This window comes from Ascidiella aspersa, chromosome 2, assembly GCF_963924565.1.
Source record: "Ascidiella aspersa chromosome 2, kaAscAspe10.2, whole genome shotgun sequence".
Taxonomy (NCBI): domain Eukaryota; kingdom Metazoa; phylum Chordata; class Ascidiacea; order Phlebobranchia; family Ascidiidae; genus Ascidiella; species Ascidiella aspersa.
The window spans coordinates 13,036,787-13,050,213 of record NC_139448.1 but is presented as its reverse complement, the minus strand read 5'-3'; the positions used below and the strand labels follow the sequence as shown (position 1 = coordinate 13,050,213).

Below are 13,427 nucleotides of genomic sequence, written 5' to 3'. Positions count from 1 at the left end.
AAGGAAAACAGATAGACACACACGTAATCAAATAAAGAGAGTGGCGAAAACAGTAGGTTGTTCCAACATAGCTTACCACAAGCCGCTTCTAATATTAGAACACAGTTCGAGTCAGGGGCAGCGCGTGGGAACCATTTCACGCAAACAGACAGAGACGGCGCATTTGATAAAAGGGTTTGGCCTTTTCACCTCGTTTGAAAAAGCTTCAAATTCTTGCGAGGACAAGACGCGCCAGAAGTGGCCAATGCGCTGACCACAACATCCTTCCTTTCAGGCTCCAGGTCTCCAGGCTGGTCGCCAGTCGGTTTTGAGAAAACTAGGGAAAAGGGCAATAGAGAATTGGGCTCGCCTCCCGTTTTCCACAGTGAATGTGTGTGGCTGTGTGTGAATTAGGCCATGTTTGTCCACACGCTGCGAAAAGCAGCAACAGGCTAGTGGTGGCTGGGGAGTTTGCCAGCTTGGTGTTTTTCATCGGACTAATGCACTATTTACGAAGAGAAAAAAAGGAAAAATGTATACTTGGCAGATGACTCACAGTCTTGCAAATCTATATACTAAACGGAACAACGTCACTACTTGATAACCGAAGTAAAATAAAAGAAATCAGACCGAGAGCAACTAATTCATAACTCCCTTGGTTTGTTTAATTCCGTTCACCTATATTTTAGATTTAGAAGAAATTCTTTTTCAAGTTTACAAGAAAACTAATTTAGAAGAAAACATTTTTTATTCGCGAACCCCCTAAAACTGCTTGGCGGACAACAATTGGTCCATGAAACTCAAAATACTGGGTTTACATGTGAAATAAAAGCGGGTTGTTCATCCGGTCATATACATTGAATATTTTTTAACCTTTACAGGTGTAGTGGTTTGCTATTTTGGGTTAGTATTTCAACCGCGTCCCTTGATCCCCTGGGGGCAAAATGGCAATTTTCGGGGGGACCTCCAAATATAAATTCTGTTTTGCGAAACAACACGACTAAAAATGGTTTTACAAAAAAAAACGGAGCTAACTAGCCATTAAGAAAAACGAGGTATTTTTCTGTCTTACAAGATTAATTCTGCGCTTAGATAATTGCCAATATGCATATTATTATGCCACTTTACAAGTAATGCATCATAAACACTTAACGACCATTACCTTATCTAGAAATCTATTGACTCAAGTTGACGGAAAACAAACAAAGCTTTACCATAGGAAAAAAATCAGGACGTCGTCCAGAAACTCAATTGTTCTGCACATATAAAACGCGCAAGCGACAAAACTGCTCCTAAATGACCAGGACTCGTTTTGGTCGACTAAAATTACTTTCATGCGATATTTTCACACGCGATATTTTCAATCGAGAATATCTCAGAAAACAAAGCGAAGTTCAAAAGGCGTATTTCTCCCTTTTTGAAATATCAAAGCAGTAAAGTTGATGAACGTATGTTGTGCAACGTTTATAGGTGCTATAGACATGCACTTGAGATTTCTAACAAAATACACAAACGAAACGTTAGAATATGCCGGAAAGGCTTGCGTAAAAATATAGAGCAAAATATGTTTGTTATGTAACCTTCGGGGTGAAACGACATGGATGATTAGGCAACATAGGTCTGTGATTGCTCGGTCGAGCAATCTCGCATTTTGCTACTGCGTGTACTGTAGAGCATAAAACGCCAGTCGGGCAAAATATTGGGAAACTATATAGGGGATAGGTTGACTCTGAAGCGAAAATGTATCGAATTACTCGCTTCTTATGTTTGAAGTAGGCGTTATGGTTTGCGGCCCCAGAATGAATTTTATTTGCTAGTCGTACCTGACATTTCCTGCTTGACAAACCGCACCAGACTCTGGGTGAAGGACAAAATCCATCGGTCCATGATGTTGCTCGACTTGCCAAGGTCACTTTCGCTGTAGCTGAAGGTCACGCCTTCGTCTTTTTCTAACCTGCAAAGCAGAAAAAAAAGTTTATTCGAATTAAGATTCTTAGCAGAACTGACGATGCTTTTTGCGTAACTATATAGTATTCTGCTTTTGTTGAATAAAGTTTTTTGGATCTTTTTCACAACCTTTGTGGTTTCGCTGGGATCTTACGATATAAAAAAAAGATACACAACTACAAAAAAATAACACTATTATTATTATTATTTCATCAACTGCAAGGCAGAACGAATTACAAACGACCTCTGAAATGCTCGCTTCTATAAATAGCAATGGACTAACAGGCGAAAAGTCTGAAGTTTTAAATTGAAAACACAATCTGTAGGCACGTTTGTTCCTCCTGAAAATGCTGCAAAACAGGGGGTAAAAACACACGTGTGATTCGTAAATCAATTTTAGAGGCAACCGCACTGTTTGTGGTAAACATTACACGGTTTCGCGTTACGATTTATTGCCATTTTTACTATAATGACTTTCACTAAACCCTATTGCTAGATCAAAAATATTTTTTTGGTTAAAGTGGGCCGCAAGGTAAAAATATTGCTAAGAGATGACCGCGACTAGGGATGTTCAAAGTAGAATATCGAATCCTTGGATTCCAATCCAAATCTGCCGTTTATTTCGGGTAATTGGAACCGATATAATTTAATGTTTTACCGTCGATTGTTGCGCCTAATTGTACAAACGGCAAACGCGTGTGGTAAGTTGTACTGTCGCTGCGACGACTAAATTATAGTGCTTGCTATAAATGTAGCCAGGTAGTGCAGTGTCAGCGTTTTTTCGGGCGACCAAAATACTTCGCGTCTCGGATAACGTTCGTCTAATAATTAAGTGTCAATCAAGCGTTATTGGCCGAGCGACTAACGTGTAATGTCAGGTGCGGAGTTCGCAATTTGCCTAATTGCGTTGAGTTGCAAAAGTAACATTACATTTTAAAAACGTGCTGGCCGTCGATAAAATGTGCTATAGGGTTACTTAAGGTCAACTTTAGGCCAATATTCAGCGAGGTTATGCAGTTATGTACAGCGTAATTGTCAAGTTTTTGTTATATCAACAGCAATTTTGTATCCTTTGTAGCAGTACACTATTTGACTGCATAACAGATCATGTTGGCCAACAAAAAAACACTAAGACCCAACATGGCTTTAAAATACAGGACCTAATTGATAAAGAGTTCGGTGTGCAGTGTTGCATTGTATCACTATTGGCAAAAATATAAGTTTTGGCAACAACCTGGACAGTGGTCATATTATTACAGTTTACACAACTGCTTCAAATAACAGTTTAACATATGGGAGATTTTTTTTTTAAATCGAGGTTAAATAACACTGGTCAACAGCAAATTTTAAACGGAGATGTGATCAATTTATCCTTAATGTGTTTTCGGCACTGATTCTGAAAATGCCCTTATTTTTTTTGTCGGACATCAGGTTTTTGAGATATTCGCATTTTAATTTTTTTAATGTATTGCTGTATTATTTCCATAGGCAAATTACGCACCGTGACATAACCCAACTATAATGTGACTCACACACCATTTTATCTGTTTTTTGCTGATATCTCAAAAAAAAACATATAGAAAAAGATTTTTATCGACGATTTTGGTAATTAAGTAGTTAATTTCCAGATGTAAAAAACAGCATCCGAGCTAAGTATGTTGTTTAAATAAATTCTCGTAGCACTACACCAGAAAAAATCAAAATGAATAAATGTTCGGAATGCCAGATTTTAATCAGAAATGTTGTTACATATACCTTTTTAAATTTGAGTGACCAACGACAAGCAATGAATCACTTCAGATATTATTAAGTTGGACAATTGTACTTAAGCTGTTAGATTAAGCAAGGAAACCTATACTACATAATGCCCCAATGCGTGTTTCACTTTTTTCTCATGAAAGTCATGAATTCTCCCTGATAAAGTTGAAGATTGAATGGAGTTTTTAAGAACAAAACGAAAGCCATACAGATTTAAACAGCCTGTTTTTTTTCAAACGAAAAGTCAAAACTGCTTGTATTAGGATTAAAATAAAACCACTTGCTTGAGATTGATGTGGTATTAATACATAACGGAAATAAAACTCAGACAGCCTACAGTAGGTGGTCCCAAGAACCGTAAGTGGCTGATATTACAAACGTTGCGCCTCTTGGAAAATTTTCCTGCTTGAGGATTAGAAAAATGGAGCGCTATATTTAGATTTTCTCTACAAAAAGTTTTCACTACTGAGCTAAGCAAAATGAAAGGAATCTTAATGGAACAAAATATTAATAAAATATCAAAGGATGCACATGGTAAAAATGTGGTAATACGCGCCTCGGTGGCATTTGGTGACTGTGTGCTAACTTTTTAGAAAATGCAAATTGCATTCTTTTCCGTTCGGTGTTGATGATCTGCTTAGCTTAGCATAGAGATGGGTTATGTATGTCCCCCGAAGTGCCTTTTCCGCGCATCAGGTTAATTTTTTTACCAGAAAACCTAGTTTCAGTTAGTGAGAAAAAAATCGACATTTTAGGAAATAAAACCCCATCACAAAGGATTATAAAAGAGGGAAATACTTGAAAATTCCATCATAGAAGTTCTATTGTGATGACTTGAGTTATGTGTATAAAAAAGGTTTATATCAGACGTTCTAAAGGGCCATTTATCACAGCTGAGCATTGTTTTCAAGGCGTTTTTTCGGAAAATTAAAATTTGACGACATTTTTAAAATGTGATGTTCTAGAGAAAAACTAAAGGTATATTCAAAATCAGCGCGAAAAATACATCTCAGATGAAATACTTACAATTTCGTTTAGAAAAAAAAGTTAAAATTTGTTGACCAGTGTAATTTAATAAAAATATACTAGGATTCGCTATTCTGGATTCGTTATTCCAAATTCGAAACCTATTTATCTAGAATACCTTGAGATTCTACTTTGAACACCCTTAACCGCGACATAAAAAAAGTTTATAGAACACTGTTTTCGAACAACACATTGGCCATAATATATTCGTTTCGTTCGACCAGTTCGTCGATTACAAGCAAATATCAAGCGAAAAGCTAACTACCAGTCTGCGCCCAATAAAAAACAACAGCACGTCCCCAGCCATCTTCCAAGAGCTACAGAGTGTAAATTCAGTTAATAACACCAAAGCTACCGTGAAACATATCGTAATAATGGCGATGATTATAAAGTTAACGTCCATGAAGTGTTAAAAATTATCATATACTAACTAGAGGTTAGTTTGTTATTCCGACTTTGCTAGTGATAACCCCGGCTCAACCTTCAGGAGTTTTCCGAATTATTTTAATTTTTCCGGTCAGCAGTGTGTCGTGCGTAACTACGAATTGGGAGGCCAAGTAAAGATGAATAAAGTCTTAAGCGCGCCTGATAAAAATAAATCGATTTTTTTCTGTGCAAACAAGTTTAACTAGACCTTTTAAAATGTTCCCGCTATATCGTTTGCTCTAATAAATGGCTCCGCTACTCAGCTACATAAAGGAGAAAAATGAAATCACTAAAATTAAACTTTAGAAGACGTTTACCAGGAGATAAAAAACAACTTTAAATTAATAATTCTTCGACATTGACATTTTATAGTATCAATGAAATAAAGTTCATTTATAATTTTGTAGATATACACTTCATTTAGTATTTCCCCTTGTGTAAAGTGCGGCCGCTGTGATGTTTTTTCGTGAAATATTCTTAAACATAGTATCAACAAAGTAGTGTGCAAGTCTACTAATTATTTTAAGATGTTTGCTGCGGGTGCCAACATTTTTGAGACTAGCATCGACAGAGTCTGGCGAATTCCGATTGCGGTAAACTTTCTTGTTGAGGTCGGGGAAAATGGTAGTTTAAAAAAGTTGGTGCCTACGGCGTTAAAGCCACGTAAAGGAGAGTTTATTATAGATATGCAAGAAAGTATATTTTAGTTATTAGGCAAAACTTTAAATGCTCAATTCTTTCTCGAAACTATGACAAAAGTACGTAAAATAATCAATTATTAGAAAAAGTGCATTTAACTATAATAATTCCAAATAACTTTTTTGAAATACAACTGGCAAAGCATTAACCTAATTTTTCTTGTTTTTTAAATATTCCAAAAATGGTTGTTTGTAAATTTTCAATTTGAGGCAAAAAAAATATTGGTTTTCTGCAGATGACGTGAAAATCACAGCTACACAGCGTAAAGCTTTTTACCTGATGATGTTTTGGACCAAAAAGCGGTAGGCGTTGTACCAAGGCAGGAAAACGTCCTTCAAAATGTCACGGACTCCGTTTTCCTGAAAAAATAAAAATACCGATTCATTTTCATACTTTGTCGTTTCAAATAAAACTACCTTTGATTTTAACCACAAACTAAATGTGATCTATAAACAATCACGGACATGAAAAGCCGTTCAAACATTGACTTACTACCACCACCTAGCGACAAAAATATTGTGCGATTTTACCGCTGTCGCATTTGATGTGTCACAATAAGGCAAAATATTTAGGCACAGTGGATAATTTTATAGAGACCTACGCTATACTTTTTATATGGGTTTTTAATGGGTCTTCAGTTAAACAACACTTAATGCTAAAAGAGTTCAGTTAACAGGGCATTTTAGAAAAGCTCCACTCTTTAATCCGGGTTTACGAAAAAAGGTAGAGAAAAATACTGGGAAAAGCAGAGGAAACAAACGATTTTGAAGCGAACATGTAGCTTTCTCTGTACAATAAGTTTTGCGAGCTACATTTAAGCCCGCTCCAATTTTTTTAAAGACTTAAAGAGTTAAGTTGAAATGGCAACTTAAAAAAGTTCCATGGGTGTTTAATTCATCTTCAGTCGAAACACAGTTTAAAACTAAAAGAGTTAAGTTGAAATGGCAACTTAAAAAAGTTCCACTGTTTATTCCGGGTTTACACAGAAAAAAGTGAAGCAAAATACCTGGAACAGTAAACTTAACGAACGCTTTTGAAGCCAACATGAAGCTTTTTCAGTACAATAAGTTGCAAGTTACACCGACCTGGAAGCGAAGGTTTTCGGCCCTCACGACCGGCGAGTTGATCAGATAAAGTCGGAGAGCATCGGCTCCGTACGCATTGATGACCTTCATCGGGTCTGGGTAGTTCTTCTTTCTCTTGCTCATCTTTTGTCCGTCGCTGAAACGAAAGTAGAGTTGACGTTGCTGTTTATTGGGCGAACAAGTCGAACTGGCGTTTGGCCCGAATGCGCGACAGGTTTCCAGTTAAGGCAGTGATTCCCAAACTGTGTGCCGCGAAACTTTTGGCAATTTTAGGGAAAAAAATATTTTTATTACTAATAGGCATACATACAAGCAGTTCAGAATTAAATACGCACTTATCCATTACAAATTAAAATATATTGATATTTGCATATTGTAAATACTTAAGTTTTTTTCGTGCGCCGAAAGCTAAAAAAGGATGACAACCACTGAGTTAGGGTGTTATCATATAGGGATTTAACATTCAAAAGGTTTCACAGCAATATTAGCTAACATTTTTTCTCGCAAAAATCTTATTTTTTGGAAGATTTACATTGGAAGTCAGGCAGGGTAAAAACTCGAGTTACAATGTAAGGTACACGCGTGAGCAGCATACTGCGGGAATATTTAGTACCGTTGTTATAAAAAATCGAAAAATACGTTTTTGACACATAGGTCAAGAAGCTAAAAAATGCACACCAAAAAGATCGTTAAAAATACCGTCTCTTAATTTGAAATCAAGTCAAAATAAAGAGAAAATAATTTAACACTTATTGGTAACCAGGTATGGGTAATAGCAATTACTATGTGATTAGATCAAAAATTTATAAAAAAAATTCCAAACCTTTTTTAAATGAAACTTTGTTTAGGCAAACATAGGTTTTACGTTTTTCCTTCTTTGTTACATATGTTACTTTTCCCCGCTCCAATCAGTTTGACAAAGGAATGATATTTACAGTTTTCTTTTAAAAATAATCACACTTTAATGTGAGTTTCATATCTATTTTTGACCCCCCCATAAAAGATTTTTTATTCCTGATGCGCCCTCTTGTCAAAAACAATTGGCCATCGTGCTCTATAAGCCTATAGGGTCAGACCAACCTTGCCAGTACTAGGCCGTTGACGATGAGATTCTTCCACGCCGGCTTGCCGAACAGGGCGGTTGACAGCACGAGCAGAGTGTAGAACCAACCGCGGGTCTGGTCGATTCCCTCCGCGATAAAGTCGGCGGGAAAACCGTCCTCGAATTCTTTCTTGTTCTGAAATATTTCGACGAGGTTATTATTATCGTATTGCAGTTCAAACCAGACAAGAACTTGCAATGTTAGCCAAATATGCGCGGTATTCTATATTATATTTAGTTACATTGGTAAGGCAAAACTAACATAATAACAGCAAGTCAAAATGGTACAAAGGCCAACGTTACAGAATTTTGCGTCATACAAAATGTCAGGTGCATAGTTGTAACATAAAGACTGTAAGTGTAAGCACCTTTTTTTCATACCTGTTGTACTTATTTTGGTGGCATATGCGTTAAACAAAACCGCAGACAATAAGGTTGCTAAACTTAAAAAAAATATTATTGAGAGACGCTAAACGTAGAATAAATTAGTGTGTTGTTTACCCTCTCAATCAGCATTTTAGTCATGGTTTGTAATTCATATAAGGATTACATTGCCATATTTACGGTTTCGTTACTAAGTAACCAATAATAATATCCCTATAACACGATAAACCTTCTTGTTTTCCATGCAATGTTCTTGTAAAAGAAAAAAGATTAGTGCTGTAAACCTCAGAAGCTCGTAGCAGTAAAATGATCTTGCATTTACAATAAACATATAGTACAGAAGCTATGAAACTGCTTTTGTTGGGTGATATTACAAGCAAGTAGTCTAGGCTTGCCCAACAAAATTTCCAACAATAAAAATGTCCCACAGCCAGGGCAAATATCAAGGATTTATTTGCATCGATCCCACTGGATTCCACATAGCATGTTAGCACACCATAACATGTAATAACGAACTAGCGTCAACTTTCATACCATCACACATCTTTTTATAGCACATGGTTAAAAAACAACCCACCTCAAAAGGATAATGCATCTGTGCATACGGCATAGATCCGCTCTCAAACCAGCAATCAAAAACCTCAGATACTCGGCGAAGGACACCTTTGCCCATCCGAGACGGAATAGTGATATGGTCGACACTGCAAACAAACAAAGGATTAGTTAAAACATGCGGCAAGCTGTTCATGCGTTGTTTTGAGAGATGAAATTTATGTCAGGCGTACTTCATGGAGCACGTAAAGTTAGCCTATATTGGCTGGTAACTTTACAGTACTGCTATATAAAGACAGCACAATAGGCAGCTCTACAAATAACGAACTTATGAGGCGTCAAACTACCAAAGTCGAGTTTTATAGCACAGCCAAATCCCGTATATAAAGTCTCGGCAAGTCTCAGCAAGCAAACAGTTTAAAACAGTGATTCTCAAACTGTTTGCCGCGGTACAGTAATGTCCCTCAGGAGAATGTCAAGCTGGTTGCGTAACGTACACACTATATCCAATGGTAAACTAGTATTATTATTGGGACTTAACAATTTTTCCTTGCTATTTTAAAGTTATAAAAAAGTTATTTCAGTTTATTTTGCTGGAGTCGGACACTGGACTCAGGACTCGAGTAAGACTTACCAGAGTCGCGAGTCCATATTTTTGGTAATTGTAAAGGTCGAATAGAATATGATTTCAACCATGTATTGTGGGTGGATAAACTTATATGGCACAACTACGGGTGGATTTGAGTATCCACCCAGTTTTGTTACGTAAATGGGTTTTAAGGAGATTCTAGAGTTGGAGTTGGAGTCGGACTCGGGTTATTTTTAACCGACTCCGTACGCCGGAGCTCTGGTAGAAAGTACGTTGCGATTTTTTTCATTTTTTGCTGTTCAACAAGCTAATATAGTTTGAGAACCACTGGTTTAGACCAACCCGAACATTTTCCATTCACAATTGACTAAACAACAACAATTGTACATCATGCCTGCTGGCCGTGGCAGTATACCAATCGAGCAAAATAAAGCGTTTTCCTGCGGGATATACGGCTACCGTAGAAACCTAAATTTTCCACAGCGGAAAGCTAAAAGAATTCTAACGAATTATATCTAAACAATTTCCATGATATTTTAAAGGTAAATTAAGTCCCTACCTTAAAGTAGAAATTGGGTCTATTGTAGTTTTATCGTTTTGTTTAGTTGTATGGCACAGAGCACTAAAAATCTAACAATTGCTTATTAATAAAGATACACAGGATTCGGCACAACTTCAGTAACTTTCAATATAAAAAGCCTTAATTCAACGAGACTTGGACAACTAGATAATTTCAGTTTTCTAATTCAATGAATGATGCGGCAAAATACGGCAAAATGCGGCTAATTCTAATTCTAATCTAATTTGTGTATTGCTTGAGCGCTCTTATTCTAGGTCTAATCTAATTCGGATTTGACCAAAAAATGCTACTTTGTCCAAGGGCATTTTTATTCTCTTAGTCAAAACAAAGAATTTGACTTCAAACTCTTTCGTCGGAACATAATTTTCACAGTCTGAAAAGCATATTCTATGCTAAAAGGCATCAAAATTAGCACACATATATTTTACCATCATTTTCTTATTAGGAAAATTTACGATTTACTGAAATTGATTGTAAATATTCATGTAATTCTAGTTCAAATTCTAGATCAAATTCGATTTTTTAAGAATTCGATAATTCTAATCCTAATCTAAGTTGACAAAACTCAAAATGATCTAATTCTAATCTAATTTGGAAAAACTGAAAGGCTCTAATTTTAATTCTAATCTAATTTTGAAAAGCTAAAATAAATCTAGTTGTCCAAGTCTAGATTCAACATCTACCTCTCACGATGAAGGTCCTCGGCCTTGACGCCGCTCAGGTCCTCGAGTTCCTGTACGGAGCCGACGCACACCACCTCCTCGAAGTCGTCGCTCACCCACAGGGGTATGGGGGTTCCCCAGTAGCGGTTGCGCGACACCGCCCAGTCGTGAGCGTCGCGCAGCCAGTTGGCAAATCGCTTCTCCTTGACCGCTTCAGGGACCCTGTGTATTTTTTTGGGGGAAAGCGGTTAACATTAGGTCAGAGCTGAGGCTGCAACGCGCTTAAACGTGTCTATTTATAATTATTTTAATGGATCTTTGTATAGCAAACATCACCTTAAACTACACTACAACAGTAATTTGTATAATCTATTTCAGTAACATATCGGCAAAAAAAACAAATAAATAACTTTGTAAAAACAGTGGAGCTTGTAGAACAGGACGTAACCTAATGAACGTACTTTCAAATTCGGCAAAATGCGCAGCGTAGGAATCGGCTAATGGGCAAGATAACGCTTTTTATAAACGTTGTGTGGATTCTCTCATATATGTATTATTAGGCGTGTTTGTAATTTAGCTACTTCATCTGTCGTGAACTTGGGATCACATTAAATTACTTTTGGCGCGACTTATAAAAAGCTGTTTAACCAAACTACAGTTATTGCGTTTAATATCCACCAATGCGTTTTATATATTTTGTACAGCTGATTCGTTATACTACAGATAATGCTTTATTGTTTTTTCCACACACGCATAATTAGTACGACTTTCATAACTAATTAAAATAAATAATGCGTTAGAGCAGAAATCCTAGACTAAAAGCGTTTTTATCGTATACATATAATAAAGAAAGGTTGGATTTGGAGTAAACCTTTACCATAAGAGGAGTTTAAACGCATTCTAATCAGTAAACAAACATGCCGCGCGTAACTACATGACACACTTGAATCGTCCACACCGATTAAGTAGAACAACTCCCAATATTTTTACGAAGAAAACCTATTGTGATGCACTTAATCAACTACAGTACAATTATTAAACCCACCAGTAGCTCTTGGCGTTGTTTTCTAGAAGGTTCTTGCTAATCTGCTCAACGCGAATAAACCAGCTGGGAACTGCGCGATAGATGAGAGGGGTCTCCGAGCGCCAGCAGAAGGGGTAGTTGTGCTTTGTGGTGCTCTGGTGCACCAAGCGCCCTTCTTGCTTCAGTTTCTTGCAGATGTTTTTGTCGGCGTCCTAAAACCCGATTCGATTTGATTACAAGTAAAGACTTGGTAGGGGTGTGAGGATTACCATAGCGCTGAAACGTATTATGGCCGCCAACATTGCCGGCTACTCGCAGAAATCAAAACACGATTTCTGCGTCATCAGCAACATTGCTTACATCTTCTATTGTCAGTCTAACTATACTTCAAACGCATGGGGTATTAGGTTAAAACGTTTTTCTTAAACATACAATTAAATGGTAAAATTTAATTTAGATTGTATGCTTTCCAATAGCGTTTAAATTTCAATAGGAACAACACAATTTTACTACATTTGTTAGCTTGTTTTCTTCATTCGGGCAACACATCCCCTTTTAGTACGAAACAGACGATCCTAAAATAGTGCGAACAGCACACAATACCAAGAAATCGGGGCAAAGGACAGGAGTGCGGTGCCGGGGCCATTTTCGAAAATTGTAATCCTGCAAAGTTATTTCAAGAAAGTAGTAAAGCTTACTTAACACCATCGCGTCACAAGTATTGCAACTTGCAAGAATATACGCAAGTTTCATAATTATTAGATAATCTAGCTGGCCTAATTACGCAACGGAAATTGGGGCATTGGTTAGTTGGTTACAAAAATCATACTCGCATTTGATTAGTAGCAAGACTTTCACAACCCTATTTTGTATGTATGCATCAACATGCAGGAAATCTGTAAAAAAGTGGTCTGTAAACGAAAGAAGAGGAAAGTCCTTACCTTGACATATTGACCAACAAAGTCCGTAACCTCCTCGGTGAACTTTCCACTGGAGTCAATGGGACAAATCGGAGCCTCGTCTTTCCGAAAAACACCGGCAGCCAAACAAACTCGGTAATCGTCCTTTAGGATAAACAGCGCAATTTTAATACAATGTCCTGCATACTATGCATGCAGTGCATAGGGTGGCAAGTTTATTTTACAATGTTGTCTTTGATAGACAAAAAATTATATAAATATGACAGTAGAGAATTTGCGAATAGGTAATTGTCGTCATGGCGTGATAGGCTTGCAGTTAAACGTTGTTAATGAAAGTTGGCAAATTGCTTTGAGTGGAGAAATAGTAAACGCTAAATGCACTCAGATGCACACACCCAGATGGGTTGAAATAAATCTCAAAGAATGAAATATTCACTTATGACTCATTTCCGCCTCTTTATAATATTACAATTCAGTAAACTATGTTTCGTGTTAAATAGCTGAAAATTTTTCTTGGATATAATTGTAACTTGTATATGCATCATAAGCTTAGTATTGCATGCATCATGTTTCATATCTTACAGCTCCAAAGAAAGGTGCTTGGTGGACCACTCCGGTGCCACTATCGTCAGTGACATATCCATCACACAGAACTTTAAAAGCACCAGTTTTTTTCATCTGTTAAAGAGAATGG

At 36.9% G+C, this 13,427-nt stretch overlaps 1 protein-coding gene across 1 annotated transcript in view; it reads right to left on the bottom strand.

Annotated features, from left to right (window-relative positions):
• The window catches only part of LOC146163777 (isoleucine--tRNA ligase, cytoplasmic-like), a 63,928-nt gene that overhangs the window by 48,364 nt on the left and 2,137 nt on the right, over positions 1 to 13,427 (bottom strand). Inside the window, exons 7-15 of the mRNA XM_083381838.1 lie at positions 13,316 to 13,411; positions 12,755 to 12,877; positions 11,835 to 12,025; positions 10,811 to 11,011; positions 8,984 to 9,107; positions 8,001 to 8,158; positions 6,921 to 7,056; positions 6,112 to 6,194; positions 1,803 to 1,933 (exon numbers count right to left, since the gene is read on the bottom strand). Coding sequence (XP_083237964.1) covers positions 1,803 to 1,933; positions 6,112 to 6,194; positions 6,921 to 7,056; positions 8,001 to 8,158; positions 8,984 to 9,107; positions 10,811 to 11,011; positions 11,835 to 12,025; positions 12,755 to 12,877; positions 13,316 to 13,411 — 1,243 coding nt within the window. The remainder of the gene's footprint in view (positions 1 to 1,802; positions 1,934 to 6,111; positions 6,195 to 6,920; positions 7,057 to 8,000; positions 8,159 to 8,983; positions 9,108 to 10,810; positions 11,012 to 11,834; positions 12,026 to 12,754; positions 12,878 to 13,315; positions 13,412 to 13,427) is intronic.